The sequence below is a fragment of the Antedon mediterranea genome, chromosome 3, assembly GCF_964355755.1.
Source record: "Antedon mediterranea chromosome 3, ecAntMedi1.1, whole genome shotgun sequence".
NCBI lineage: Eukaryota > Metazoa > Echinodermata > Crinoidea > Comatulida > Antedonidae > Antedon > Antedon mediterranea.
The window spans coordinates 31,657,838-31,674,535 of record NC_092672.1 but is presented as its reverse complement, the minus strand read 5'-3'; the positions used below and the strand labels follow the sequence as shown (position 1 = coordinate 31,674,535).

The window sequence follows — 16,698 nt, the reverse complement described above, 5'->3', positions numbered from 1 at the left end:
AAAATAAACATTAAATTTCTTAGAATATAAATTCTGGTATATATCAAGGTCATACATTAATATACAATTAGTAATCGTTATCGGAAATAAAACAATATCATGGATTAGTCTATTTATTGATAGTAGACACCAGTACGGTCAGTGATAGGCCTAGCTGTGTGAAGTACATCAATATACTAAATTTGGTACATTACACACCCTTATGTTTTAATGGAATAACCCGTTGGAACACTAAATAATTACATACACATGATTGGTCAATAGCATGGTAAATTTAGTTTTTATCTTTTCTAGTAACTAGTATTTTTATTCATCTATGTTTTACTGGACCATCCTGGATAAAGAGTGGGAGTTCGAAACACTCACGTACTCAGAATTAAACACGCGTAAATCTCATAAAGATAACGTCACACTGAACCGCAATTAGAAGACAGAGGGAGGGCCACCGCAGACAAAGAGAGTGGCTGGAGCAAGTTCAGACATCTCATCAGATTCACGTCACTGAAGTAAGAATTTTCCTGAAGTAAAAGGGGTAAGCTATCATCATTTACAAACGTTTTTTGTTTGTTTTTACACTCTTTACACAGGGAAGAGTGAAATCACGATCAAGGAAGAGTGCAATTACGATCAGGGAAGAATGAACTTACAATCAGGGTAGAGTGAAATTACGATCAGGGAAGAGTAAAATTACGATAAGGGCCGGTAGAGTGAAATTACGATCAGGGAAGAGTGAAATTATTATCAGGACCGGTAGAGTGAAATTACGATAAGGGCCGGTAGAGTGAAATTACGATCAGGGAAGAGTGAAATTATGATCAGGACCGGTAGAGTGAAATTACGATCAGGGAAGAGTGAAATTACGATCAGAGAAGAGTGAAATTATTAATAAATGAATTACGCTAGGTAAATTAATTACGTTACTTTACGTAAATTAATTACGTTGCGTAAATTGATTACGTCGAATCGAGAGAAAATGTCTATTCCTCCGTGTTCTAAACGGTGAACCATCTAATGCTCTGTCTACACTATCAAACTTTATGTGATGTGCCATATATGGACATGATGACGTCATATCACTACAATATTTGGGCACATGACACTTTTTTGATAGTGTAGACAGAGCTTTAGTGTAAACCATCACTGTTTGACTGAATCGAGATCAAAACTCTGAATATTTTGCTTCGATAGAATATCTATTTAAAATTGCATCTTTGACGACCTTGTGGGTTAAAATAACTTAAAACATTTTTCAAACATTTTAATTGCATTCCATATTCTATTATACTACAGTATGTACAATTATTACATTAAGCCTACTAGAGATTACATTACTGTGACTATGTTATATAAGCCTATACAAGGTCAATGATAAAATACCATTATAGAGATACTACATATCTTTGTGATTATGGTAAGTGACTTTTAAAAACAATTTTAAGTACAAAATTAACTTTAAAAACTGAAAGTGAATTAGGACTGAACAATCACTATACAAATATCAATTTAGTTTCTATCTACGGTATAATAGTTTTGTGTCAACAACGCTTTTATCTGCGAGAACACACTTTAATCTGCGAGGACACACTTTACAATCGCGTAGTCCGGTAAAATTGGCTATATCGTGATTGGCGTTTAATACACCGTCAAAATGACAAAGTCTCTCAATCAAAAATGGGTTCGACTTAATTTATTCCCCCAGAAAAGCGTTAAAGCAAACTAATTTAAAAAAAATGTGTTAATAAAATCTTCGAGTTCGATATTTCTTAATTAGTGGGGTGAAAACTCAGATCTAAGATATATGAAATACCGTCAATTTCAGACTACAAAACGAGTTACCGTTATGATTCTTGTCTCGTGGTATGTTAGCATACCATTTTACGCAATTCCTGATAAATTCTGAGGGAAATGCAAAGGTGTCTAGAAAACTCTGATACAGTATATCTGAGATCTGAGATCCGAGTTCCTAGATTTGAGTTTCTACACCCTGAGTGTTACTGATTGATACATATTCATTTTTGTATCTAGGCCTACGGCCCCTTCTCTATGCGAGATATTTTAATACACACCTGACATTTTTGACAAAATAGACTTATGCTCTGTCTACACTATCATCAGGAATAGTCCTGAACAGGGAGATGAGCGCCCCTGCCCACCGATGAGTTTCGGGATCCCTTTGACCCGGAGGGAGAGTACCCGTCAGGGTCCCTACCAAGGGTTACAGGTCCCAGGTTTTTAGTTGTTTTTAAAATTAATTAGTGTTCCATGACCTTCTCATCAAAATTAACGTCTCTCATTGTTGTGCTATGTCAACATAATGTCAATGACGGCGAAATGTCCCCAATAATGGGGATAGCTATGCAAACAAGTAACAAGTATCAAACTAGTTTGACAAAAAATGATGTGCCCATATATGATAGTGATATGCTTAAATATGGTAGTGATATGTTTAAATATGGTAGTGATATGTTTAAATATGGTAATGATATGACATCATCGTGTCCATATATGAGCACATTAAATTTTTGGCCACATAAAAGTTTAATAGTGTAGACAGAGCCTCTCTGAGCTTAAGATCGTATGTTGGTTACAAACAGCAATACCTACAAAAGAATATTGATACTGTTTTGTACATGCCTTCTAATAAAAAAAACCAAAAGAATGTCGACCAACCGGATTTGGTAAGCTTATCATGTGATAAATAAACAGTTACTTAAAGAATTTGTCAGGTGGTGTTATCAGACGTTTGGTCAGTTCAAATGTTTATACTCTTACGTAATAGTAATTCCGTAGCACATCCAATAAATCAAACGTGAACAACCCCTTTATAATATTGCTACGTCACTGATGACGTTAGCTTAAGTTTGTTTTGTTACGATCACTTATTTCTTTAATATGATATCTACAGTATATATGCTATATGTAGGCCTAGGCCGTTATATATATTTATTATAATTTTAACACAACAGGCAAAGAACATTAATTCTAAACCGATCGATGATACACTGAAATTTAAGTAATTAATTTGAAACGATAAGATGAGGAAATCTGTGAGAATGAGAAAAAGTCGCCCCAACCGAGAATCGAATACTTTTTCATTGTGCAATTGGGACTACTGGACCGTTTTTACCTTCACTAATATGTGTTTTTCTTTTCTGTTTAATTATGCACTTAAATTAGTGAGAAGTTGAATAAAAGAAACCATGATAACACCACCTACATCTACTTCCAATCGAATTTGGCATTTTACTGAGTTTTGAAAAAACAGAATATAACTGAAGCATGGACCTACTAATTTATAGGTCCATAACCGAAGCATAGAAAGAGAATTATGTTCTTTATGGTCTCTGTCCAATAATGTACTATGTGATTTATCAAAATATAAAATTCTTCATTTAACAATATTGGTCGAAAAGTACCACAAGGCACAAAGATTACATAAATAGTACATAAAGAAAATCGAACATTCCTGATTTATGATTGGTTCCCGAATGTTTACGTCACAAAAAGTGTATTGATCTATATGATGTTTTTAATTTGATTATAAATATTACATAAAGAAATCGATTCCTGATTTATGATTGGTTCCCGAATGTTTACGTCACAAAAAGTGTATTGATCTATATGATGTTTTTTATTTGATTATAAACATTACATAAAGAAATCGATTCCTGATTTATGATTGGTTTCCGAATGTTTTACGTCACAAAAAGTGTATTGATCTATATTATGTTTATTATTTGAATTTTGATATTATTAAAAAATTGGATTTTAATTTTTATGATTGGTTCCAAATTGTTTTACGTCACAAAAAGGTTATTGATCTATATGATGTTTTTTATTTGATTTTAGATATTATTAAATAATTGACTTTTTAATTTAATATTTCGAGGTAACAAAATATCGTATAACACAATACCAACTCAAATACGTGGGACACAAACCCACAATTAATTGATTAAAATTACTCAATATAGGCTATTTCTTCTTGATTTTTTAGAAATGTTCCGAGAAAATAAATTATTGTGAACACAGATCAAAATACGGGGAACATAAAGATCTGTCTACACTATCAAACTTTATGTGACAAAAAATGTGATGTGCCTATATATATGGACATTAAGATGTCATTACTACTATATTTGGGCATATCACTACCATGTTTGGGCACATTACACTTTTTTGTCAAGCTAGTTTGATTGTGTAGATAGAGCTTAACTCAATGTTTTGCATAATCCAAGTACATGAAAATAATCAAAGTAACGCAATATGTTGTGGTTTTAGTTTGTACTTTCATTAGTTTAAACATTCTATTGTTTCCTGACAGTCAGTGTGCAGTGTGTCTATTGCTATCATCCATGACGTTAAGCTCTGTCTACATCCGTATCAAACTAGGCCTACAGGTTTAACAAAAAAGTGTTATGTGCTCAAATATGGTAGTGATATGCCCAAATATAGTAGTGATATGACATCATCATGTCCATATATGGGCACATCACATTTTGTTGTCACGTACAGTTTGATAGTGTAGACAGCTTTACAATTTGTCACTACGTAAGGTTACACAGCGTAATACCAGGGAGTTCCCTGGTAATACCATGTCCCGCATCTGTACGAACAGGTTGTGGTAACAAGTTTCCCGGAACAGTGACCAATACATAAATAAAATACACCCAATGACAAACAAACTACCCAAAATATTGATTTATTGTGTTGTATTATCCCGTTATCTATCGCCTGACAAAATAGGTGACGTCACTTTAGTAATAGTACCGCCTCCTCCAATGGTATATCATTTAGCGCGATTCTTTTGTCCTCCATCGTTAATCCATGAAATTCGAGGCTGGTAGTCGTGGTTGTTCGCTGAATTTAGTTGGATTACGCACAATGACGATGTTTTAATATTCAGCTATAGAGTTCATTATACAGTAATTTGTGTTTATGATACTTGTCTGAACGGGTGAGTTACTTTAATGTTACTAATGTGAACGCGGTGTTATTTTTACGGACAGTTAATACGTTTAATTAAGGCATACCTTATTTGGCTATCAGCAGAAAACGAAAGTAGGTCTACACCACGCGTGTTTTGATATCAGTCGATCATAGATAGTTGGAAAGTAATTTACTGTAGAAGAGTGGCGTTTGGAATACTCGTCTGCTGAATGGATCTGATTTATTGAATGTTACAATGTGAACGCAGTTTTATCGTAGAAACATACCTCAGTCACTTTAGTTACCGAAACAATAAAGCGTTTGTTTTGAGACATAACCGTTGGTAGTAGATTTGTTGACCTCCATCTTCGTAGGATACTGTTTTTCGAAAGTAAGTACTATACAGTAAATACAGATTCGACAATGCATGAAATACCTACATCATACAATAGGTATAGGTATTCAATTATGAGTGTATTATTGATTCCTACTTCCTCTTAAGTATTATTTTCATGAACTCTTTTACCTTCGCAAGCCCCTTTCTTCCTCCTAACACGTACTGTGACCTATATGTTCTGTTTACACTTGTTTCGATTGGAGTCAGCGACCTTGACTTTGTTGGTTTTCAAAGGAAGCTACTGTAGTGTATTCTAGGGCCTCTTGAACATTATAGATATTAATATTTTCCAAATTTCATGTTTATCATTTTATTATATGTATTTAGGCACATTTGCCCACGGATTAAAATATAGTAAATTAATCACTGTCTTATCAGATAGGTGGTAATCCTCCTGAAAAGGGGCTATTTGTGAACCAGTTCACCGGGGTAACCCTATACTTGTTTCGAAATAATTAACTGAGTTCTTTAAAGTGAACATGTACAAACTGTGTACACTGGACCTACGGCTTATAGTCCTTATCCGAGAAGACTTGTTTCACCACCAGAACTAGGAGAAAACGGTGCCCCTGCCTAATTAACCGCTCGGACATTTGACCAGAATTGACATACTTTCGTTTTGCATGAGGTGCGTTGAATACTGTTTCTTTAATCAGGGAATAGTCACTCTTCCCTGCTTTAATAGACCATTCTTCTTTTGAACGGTTTATAAGTCAGAAACCCTATTTGATTAAGAGTACACCATCGGATGTGGCCGTAGTGATTATTATATTACTCTTCGTTCAATTGACAGAAAGTGTCCCAAAAAGAGGAGTTTTACTGTATTATTAATATTAATAATTTAAATAATATAGAAATATATAATTATTAATAACAAAATGATGTCGTATTTACAATCCGTGTTATAGTTTAAGACCAGTATTGTATTTACCTTTGTTTGTTGCCGCTGTGCATAAATCGTTTAATTTAGAATTTAATATCTAGCGATTCTTTTTAACGGTCGTTATATGATATTTCATGGTAGATGAATAAGCAGTTGGTAATATTTGCAATGCATCATTTTAACGTGTGCTGTCTCACATGTGGGGCTCGCGTTGTTTCGTATCACGGAAAGGAAAACGAGGCTCGTTAATACATTTTGTTCCGTATCACCAAACGGAAAAGGGCGGTTTTTTGTTGTTGTGGGAAATCATTATTAATAATAAAAAGAATGTAAAACGGCGTCTGCCGTGTGAATGTATAAGTTTAGTCATGAGCTGCCAGTTAGCTAGGTAAAACATTAAAAACAGAACTATTTAACCCATTCAATTGAAATAATAATAATAATAATAATAATAATAATAGGTATTGTTTATTCATGGATGAATTAGTAGTCCATTGTTTTCATTAGGCATAGTAATTTGACTATAGTACCTACAGTACTGTATATGGAACATAGAAGGTGTCAACACCGTAGGCGTATATATATAAATCATAAATCAACACTGTTTTTATTGATTCGCGGTCAAAGCCTTGGATATACAGGTGTTTATAATCTGAAAAGGTTGATTGTTTGTAGTTATTGATGTCCCCTTAACTGATTTTATTTTAAAAATTGAATTAAAAATTGAACATTCGTTGTAATAGAACCAATATAAAAACTGAATATATTTATTTTTTAGCATCTATAGGCCCTATGATTTTTATTTCTTTTGGATACAAAGAAATGATTAATTTAAACGCCAAATGAGTGTAACTTTTACCTCCATGACGTATAATTAAATATATTCCAAATATTGTGTGACATTTGACCCAATCGTCTGTATACTAACCATGTATAACAAAAAGGAGTATGTATATGAAAACAACAAGTATGTATACCGTCCTACTAAATATGTCAATAAAGCTATATTAATCTTTTTATTAAATAATTTTGTGTACAAGATTAGTACGCCATTTACTATTGAAATGTTGTATATCTAATGTTATTCTTACAACGAATTATTGTGGATTTTTAATTTAATCCGTTGATCTTTAGCAATGAAGAGATTAAAAAATAATCCAAAATCCTGTATTTAGAAATCGCCGATGTGCAATTTAATTTACAAGACGTCAGCGAGTGTATTATTAGCCACCAGCTAGTTCGTTTTTGTTTATTAAAATGGCATTTCATTGAACATTGATGTAGTTTATAAGACAACAAGTATAGAATTCTATCTAGGGGCCAGCTTCGTTACCAACTTAAAGATATATTGTCCCCCTGAAAAATAATTTAGCAATTTTTTTTTTTAATATGCCATTTTAGTGTCACATAATAGTTATCCACTTTGACCAAAAATTGGATTTACAAAAAATGTATATACCTGAAAAAATGTAATTTAGAGCAAACAATTCAAAATGGTCAAATTGGCTGCCAGTCAATGGATTCTTGTTTGAATTTAACCATTTATTATGTTATTTTATAAGTGAAAACATTATTTTGTAAGGGTTTTTTTTCTACGGAATTTATTAAAACTTACTACAAAATAACCTATTTAAAATCTGACTTAATTAATCTTCATTTTTCATGTTTTTGTGGGACAATACATCTTTAATACTACAAAAGTGTCCCATAAGTAGCGAGTGGCCACCTTCGTTCGTCTCACGAGGAAATTTGAGATTAATATGTCTCCTTAATAGTTGGTTCTACCGTATCTTTAATTTTCATATAAGTCTAGCACCTGAAAAAAACAAATATTCTTTCCCTTAGAATTGGGTATATATATTGGGTATATATTTGCATGTATACATGCAAATATGAATTCACAGTCAGCAGGGAAAAAATGACATTTAGGCCCATATCAAGTATTTTTGAATGTGTTTTTATATGACCAATTAAATGTGGTCTACGCTGCCGGATGTCTTTAGGTGAACAGTATTGCATGGATGCATTATGCATCAAGTTTGGAAGAATAATAATTTCTTTCATTGCAAATTGTATTTCTAAATTGTACTGGCATTATAAAGTGTTCGCAATTTACTTTATACCTAAATGCCTGTGTTTACGATTAACTATACAATACATACATGCAATGCCAAAGCATCTAAAATTGGATTAATGTACAAAACGATCACACGATATATAGAATCAATCAATTTTTATTTCGAAAACGTGTCCTATAGTAATAAATAGACCTATAAGTATATTAGTGGGAGGTCATCTCGTTCGCAAAAAATACAATTGAAGTTAGAAATATTGAATCCTAAAAGAGATTATTCGCATTAAATTAAAGGTCTTGGTTGACAATTCGCTTATAAATCAATTTTTATTATGTTATGTGTTTATATGCGTATAAAACCAATATCCAATCGTACGTGTTGTTGACGCAAGTACAGTGAAAATACTTATATTATTTTATATTCTGTATAATAGGCCAATAAATAGATATGAGAAAAACACTTCAGTGAAATGAAATGATTAAAATCATAAACAACTCTCGGCAAGCTGCCACAGATAAAACCAGGGGCCAAAAGCCAAACAGAAATTGATAGGTCCAACATAGAAATGGATGGAATATAATATAGATAGAATCCATATTCTGTACAACAAAACAGTAGATCGTGCAAAGATGAACATTCATATTCTAAACAATCAATGATTATTGTATGTATATGCATGGAGTGTATAAAAAAGAATGACTTTTTTATACCTCCATGGTATATGATAAAGACGGTACAAAAACATTCCAAAAAATACAAAATATTAACAATAATAATGTTCTATTAAAAGTATTAAATCGTATTAATTATTTGTTTATGTTATAAGTACAATTGACTCATAACATGTAATTTGTGGTTATGTTGTGATGGCCTACCTATGTATAATTTCATAGAGGACAGCTGTTACCATAACATTTTAATATATACAGTAATCAATATTGATTAATATAGTACTGTTTCTCTGCCTATTTATTTGGTTTCTATTTCATATAGAAAAGAGTTAAAATATCTACGGGTGGGTTCACCAAAATGAATCGAAGTGGAGTTTACACAATCTACGGACTGGTCTACAAATATATATATAATGTTAAAGAGTCGTTATCCAATCGAGTTCGAACAATACCATGAAAGCCCCAGTGGTCTAATGGTTAGGACATCTGCATATCAAGCAGGCGGTCCGAGTTCGAGTCTCGGTTGGGGCGACTTTTTCTCATTCTCACAGATTTCCTCATCTTTATCGTTTCAAATTAATTAATTAAATTTCAGTATATCACCGGGCGGTTTAGAATTAATATATATATATATATATATATATATATATATATATATATATAAACACATTAGGCAATGAACATTATATATATTGCATTTTTGTAGGCCTATCATATTTGTTGATTGGAACGTGTAGGTGCATTCATAATTACTTATTTAAATCCTCCATGTTCAATCATCCCCTTCTTTCCCTTTGTACATTTTTATGCATGATTCCATTTCACTTGTCTCTACTTTTGTATTGCATTTTGTTCCTTAGTGTATTGTGCAAATGTTTGATTTCCTGGTACGTATTGTCTGCGTTACAGTTGTTAATTTGAATCAGTCGCTTGTTACCAAAATGTACGGTGGTGTTACCCCCATTCGAGCAAAACCCGGATGTAGAAAGTCTATTGAACCCGTGTCACCCGGTCCATATATGGTTAATTGATATGGTTAAGCAGGGAGTTGTAACAACTCCCTGGGTTAAGTAAATTGGCATTTACTGTACTCATTATGGGCCTGAGGAGGACTGACTTTCCCCAAGTCACTATTTATAGTCTGTTCTTATATTGTTGTCCACCAGACGGCGCGGCGTTTCGAATGTTGTCTTATCAATCATTTTGTTTGCTCGAGCATTATTCGTATGAAACGCCATGTTGAGTGCCAACATATATAGTTTTTTACAAATATAAGTTGAATCGACTAGACTAGGGAACGACGTGTAATAGATTGTCCAACTTCTGCGCACCACCACAACCAACCTCACCAACTGATTTTTGTTTTCATCCGTTCCCGATTAGTCCTAAATAAAAACATATTGCCGCTAAACTTAATTCGATAGTGTTCAGGTTATGCTAACATTTTGCAAAGCATGGTACTGGACGGTGTTGATTTCGTCTGTAACAACAAAAACAAAAACCAAATTGAAATCTGCACGCGTAGGCCTAAGATAATTTCACTTTAATCGCGGATCAAATACCATTAGCATACTGTACCTCGATGGACGTGCTAAATATAATACTGTGTAAAGATTGTTTATCCTACCAGTACTTTGAAATAAAAATAATTATGCAAAGTAATTATGTCCATTAACAAGGTTTATGTTTAAATCAAGGACCTATTTTTTCTTTATACTCAATAGTAATTCCAGTTATATAATTCAGTGATTAAATAACGGCTGTGCGACGTCAATTAGCCAGAGTGTTTTTTAAACAGGATAAATTAATAAATTAGATTTTAAACAGTGGATATGTGAGAAAATTATAGAAAACGTATTCATGAGTCATTCTCCTAATTACCGTAGTCACGCGTCACTTTACGACGCGCGCGTGCAATACTCGTTGGTTATCATCCGTTATTAAACGCGCGCGTGCAACATATTGTGTGATGGAGATGAGGGATTATAATTAGGCCTATATGGTTTAAAATATAATGAAGACCACACGAAATTGTCTTTTCCGATCTAAAAAAAATAAAACCGGTGATATTGCCAATTAATTTCTAAGTTTAATCGGGTAAAGGTGAAATGAATTTCACTCTTTCCTGGTTTACTCTCGTCAGGGGCCTAGAAATTTGAATAATGTTTTATTGGTGTTTACTTGAGTTTTGTTCGATCATTTTGCCGAATCCTTCGAGTAGTCCTGTTGTTATTATCAATGTTGTTTATTCAGTGTTTCTTTTCTCATTTACAGATGGCAGACGCTGACGAACCAAACGTACGGGCTGAACCCGTACCAGAATGGGAAACGGCAACAGTCACATGGGACTGGGCTTGGGAACTTCATACTTTCGGAATTGGAGCGTGTTTCTTTTTACTTGGAATTTACTGCATATATACAACTCATCTATTAATAAAATACAATAAAGGGAAATTGAAATCATTTTTCATAGCCGTCAACGTACTGGTTTTCCTACTCTGTCTCATGCGAACTATATTTTTAATGGTCGATCCGTACCGCTCAAGAGAAATATTTAGCGAGCTCGGGGCACAGATTCTGTTCAACGTTTCGTTCCCGTGTTTGACTTCTGGGTTTTCATTGGTGAACTGGGCATTTTTAGAAAGTAGTAAATTCAAACTTTTATCACCGAAATTACAGAATTCACGAATTCTTGTTGGGATTATTATCGGCCATTTTACGTTTGTTCTCACCGCAGATTTCCTCGTGGCGTTTGTCGGCAATACGTGGATCCTTGTTATGCTATGCCAGGGTACGTTTATAATATGGGGAATGGTACTATGCGTTGGATTTTCATATTCTGCTTGGAAAGTTTATAACGTCAAAAGGCAAAACAGAAAGACGTTATACAAGATTAATAGCTCGTATGACGGTGTGTGTGGACGGTTTAAGTTCCGTAAATCGAAACAAGCCAGCAATAAGAACAAACAGAACAGCACCGTGCCTGCTGTGGTATCCGCAACTGATACCGAACAGAAGAAATTCAGTTTACCTGTTAATGGCAACATTACTGACACTTACAACAACTTAACAGAAGAAGCAATAAAAGTGAGCATATCACATGATCAGCAAAGCCCAATAGCCGATCAGAAACTATCAGTTACTGATACTGAAGTGTTTATAAAAACGGACTTAGAACCGAACAATATTATTGACGCGAATGGAACGCGTTATACCGTCCGCAGCGATTCTGAAAACTCCCATATTGATGACGTGTTTGATGGCGAGTCAATCACAGATAATGAAACACGTGTGCAACAAAATTCTAACCAATCAACTCATTTGGAGATAGATGTCGTTTCATTAGCCGTTTCAACGGACGCTTTAAGCACCTCAAACGGACGTGTTTACACGACGCGTGCGTCGAGATTTTTAACTTCAATAAAAGGAAACCGTTTTCTAAGGAAAAAACAATATGGTGTAAAGTCTATAAAAGGAATGAGTATAATAAACAAGAAAACATCATTAATTACAAAAATGATCCGTATAACCATGGCAACAACAACGTTTGCTGCGATAATTTGTCTGATTAGCACGTACGCCATGTTTGGAGTTTTCAGTGTTCTGGCAGAAGACAAACAACTAGAGCCATGGGGATGGTATTCGTTCCAAACGGTTATGAGGTAAGAAATTGGGCCTAAATTCGGACCATTAAAATGAGCTTCAGCAGTGGCGTAACGGCACGAGCGCCCACTGGCTAAGCCCCCAGAGGGCCAGAGCTAAGGGGCCTAAGAAACAGTGCGTATGAAACTACCCAGCGTTAGGTGGCGGTAATCCCCTGCGTTACGCCACTGAGCTTTATAAATGCACCTTTACCAGAAGAATAATCTTCGTTTATGATTAATCATATATATTTGTGTTTTCTTTTTTAGGCTATGCGAGTTGGGAATGGGAATAACAATGGCGTATCTTACAACAACGCCTCCGAGTGTAAGGAACAGTAATTCTCAGCGATTGAGCACAAGCCGAAACTATTGATGAAAAAAAGAAACATTTATATTTAGAATGATGTAACCCAATCAGTATTAAGGAGGACCAAACAATCGTGTTTCGGCAAAAAAGACGTCGAAATACAACATACAGAGAATGTATATGAATATTATATGTCCCATACAGCGCATACTATAATATTAAGTGTATCCACATAACGACAAGAAGTTAAAGTCAATACTTTATTTACAACACTAGTGGCCTGTAACAAAGTGCATGACAAACGCTGATCCACTTGTACCAGTACTGAACAATGAGTTCCCAGGTTTCTGCGTATTTATACCGTTATACATTACGCCATGACGTAGACGCAACGAACGTTAGTTGACCAATCACAAGGAACAGTTCGCACGACCCATCGGCAAATTATTTCTTGCGGTGGTGCTTCTATATAGGAACCAGTGTTAATGAGATGCGTTGGGGCGAATCAGTACACACGTATAATGATTAATTTGCATATCATACACCTACTATTCCGTCTTTAATATTGCATTTGCATTTTTTTTTTAATCATAGAATTATTATAAATGATAATAATAATAATAATTGAACCCTGAAAATATATTGTAAATAATATGTAAAAAAGTATGTAAGATTATAATTTATTACGTTGTAAAATATGGATGCTGTTTCTGTGTAATGAATACTGTATCAGGGTACTGTATATAAAAAGAACGAGTTATTTAATTGTGCAGCTATGTAAGCTAAGGAACAAAAATATAAATCAATTAAAAGGAAGGCATACAGGTAATCGATGAGTTCTGGCTTAGAGTTGGAAGCGGTGCTTTTTCTATAGCAGAAGTGGGAAACAACGATACCGCAGATGCTGCTTACAGCAAGATGTTGGTAACCGTGATGTCCCGGCGGCGCTGCATCACAAGAAGTGGAAAACACCGAAGCCTCTGACATTGCCGCGCCACAAGAAGTAGAAAACACCGGAGTCTCTGAAACTGCAGCGTCACAAAAAGTGAAAAACACCGAAGCCTCTGACATTGCCGTGTCACAAGAAGTAGAAAACACCAGAGTTGTGTCACTGCCGCGTCACAAGAAGTGGAAAATACCGAAGCTTGAAATGAGCATAACAATTAAAAACGCTATACCTTATAAAAAAAAGTAGTTGAGTCGATAAAACTACCAAAATGTTGATGTTCATTTCACAGCCTAGAAGAAAATTAGAAATGGCATATAGAGGAGAGAAAAACTCCAACCAGACTTTACGTCTGCAAATACCGTTACTGTAGAATTATAAGGAGAGTAATCTAAAACATGAATTCAGGTTCAAGCTACGGTTTTGTCATTTGAATGTACACGTCAGATGCACGGTATCATGTCCAATGACAACAAACATTCTGCAGTATCGCGTCTTCTGGCAGAAACATGTATGTCAATGTGTGTATACTGTATAGTGACAATTAGAGGGTTATGTTAAGTTAATTTTAGGAGTAAGATGCTATGAGCCTGTTGCCGTCCAGCAGACACGATACTGCAATATGTTTATTACCGTATCGCTAGCCATGATACAGTACCAGAATCGACTGTGAAACATTTACTCGATGACTTTGCATAATTTAACCAATATAATTTCTAAGTGATGCATGGCATGATTCCATTTAAATTTATGTCCTGTTGAGCTAACAGAAATCTACAAACAAATAAGAGCGTATTTATGTTGTGGATTTAAGGTATTGTTATGTGAAACACATAGACGATTCATGCATTTTATCCGTTGTCACGGTTTGTGCATAATTTATAATAAGGCTTAGAAATATCAAAACGTTCTTTGTTAATATTTAGGTGGTGTATACCAATTGCACCATTGTCAGCCTTGTTAGGTATCTGTTTAAAAGCACTGTATTTGAATAGTTTACGATAAAATAATCCATGACGATTTCCTACACTATCTGGTTTGATTTCATTTTTTTTTAAATTTATTTATTCAGTATAAATACGGTAAACCAAAAACATAACCGATAATAATATGACATCATCATCACCATACAATTTTTTGTCACATAAAGTTTGATAGTGTAGACAGAGCCTGTTTTCCACTAGGCGAATTTATTCGCGCGAATCGAAAACATTGACTATTGCACATGCGTATTGATATTTTCATCTACTTTCTATGATCAAAACTCGGGAATGATGTTCGATTTTTGCGAAAATATATGGTGACGGAAAACAGGCTTAAGACACAAACAAAATATCCCTTTAATATTAATATCCGGGTCACTCAAGGGGGTGGATTTGGTTGGTTGGTTCAATCTTTATAATAATAACGATTGAAATTGCCGCCACTCGATTAAAACTATTACGCTAATACCTCAATTGCAAATGTCCAGTGTGATCATTTTGCTAAATGTGTAGTGATAAATGTTGGCAAGTCTTTCATTTTAAGTGAATAATTTAATTGACGATGTACATTAAAACTATAATGTAATAAAACAAAAATAAATATATGTTTATTGTGTTGTAAGCTGTTTCCTTGAATGATGAACCATATTTCTTTACTTTCTGTCACTAAATTAATGATTACATATTCCTTCATTCATTTCTTTATTTGACAAGAAGAGAAACAAATACATGTACCACCAGAACAATATAAGCAACTTCCACAAAACCAACCACCTACAATATCCTAAAAAAAACAATTTGCACCAACGTTGATATAGATTGGATTGTGGAAGTACGTTAACTATGCTTTGAATCAGACTATTGCAACTGTCATGAACTCTGTTCTTAAAACTATGTATAGAGTTTCTCCAATATTCATAGAAAGAGGGAACGTTATTCGTTACAAACATCATGCTTGCGCTATTATACTATTAAATTCCAGTAGATTACGTAACCCGTTATTAAAGCAAACTCTAAATGAGTTCACAGTATTCAAATGTGTATGTTTTTACTTTAAATTTCCAGATGTTCTATTACCGGTAATTTTCTTCAAACTGTAAAGTCAGTGCGCCCTCTATGCGTAATAAACTTTTGTAATTGTTAGAGGGGTTCCGAATAAACTCTAGTAAACTCTAGTAGAGTGCTGTTCATTATTACTGTATTAAATAGAATATTTGGAGATTTTACCAAATACGCTATCTACAATTACCAATTAATTAAAAGGATTGACTATACTACGGGAATAATAATTTGGTAAATGTCGCCTTTTCATTTTCAATTAGTGCATTATTGGATAATGGAGAGAATTACTGTAGATAAGATAAATGCTGTTTATTAACAAAATATTGTGATAAAGGGTAAAGAAAGGTATGGCGTTTCCCCAACGCGAAAGTGACGCGTTTCGAATTATTTTGATAATTATCAAAATATTGTTTCAAATTGGACTCGAAATGAAGTGGTTCAAAGGTCATGTGTCAGCATATCATTTTGGTTCGAATCTCAAATCCAATCTATCAACCTTTTGCTGTATGCAGACTTTCTAATAACTTCAATACATATATATGGTATGTAAGATGTATACAGTGATAATACAGTGGTGGATCAAGGCAATCTACCAACAGGATGCTGACCTCCAAAGATCAAATGGTTTATCTATGGCTGCGACACGATCAGTTTCGTGCCCCTTAACAGACACCGCACGACGCGGAGAGTATGTACATAGTACAGTATTATTATTGGTTTTTGTCGCAGTCAGACATAAGATCAAAGAACTGTTATGAGTTTACGAAGTTATGCCTTAAATTGTAGGGGGACCGGGGGCAG

At 34.1% G+C, this 16,698-nt stretch overlaps 1 protein-coding gene and 1 non-coding gene across 2 annotated transcripts; both read left to right on the top strand.

Moving 5' to 3' along the window:
* The first annotated feature begins 4,947 nt into the window (after positions 1-4,947).
* LOC140045219 (uncharacterized) lies at positions 4,948-16,010 on the top strand. The gene is made up of 3 exons (XM_072090034.1): positions 4,948-4,957; positions 11,230-12,617; positions 12,867-16,010. The coding sequence occupies exons 2-3, from the start codon at positions 11,230-11,232 to the stop codon at positions 12,970-12,972; spliced, it is 1,494 nt and encodes a 497-aa protein (XP_071946135.1). The 5' UTR covers positions 4,948-4,957; the 3' UTR covers positions 12,973-16,010.
* On the top strand, positions 9,415-9,486 carry Trnad-auc (transfer RNA aspartic acid (anticodon AUC)). The gene has a single exon. It is a non-coding gene; the product is annotated as a tRNA-Asp (tRNA).
* Positions 16,011-16,698: the final 688 nt, after the last annotated feature.

Coding starts and splice junctions, on each gene's coding strand:
- LOC140045219 (XM_072090034.1), top strand. CDS start 11,230: ATGGCAGACGCTGACGAACCAAACGTACGGGCTGAACCCGTACCAGAA. Junction 12,618..12,866: donor TCGTTCCAAACGGTTATGAG/GTAAGAAATTGG, acceptor TTTCTTTTTTAG/GCTATGCGAGTTGGGAATGG.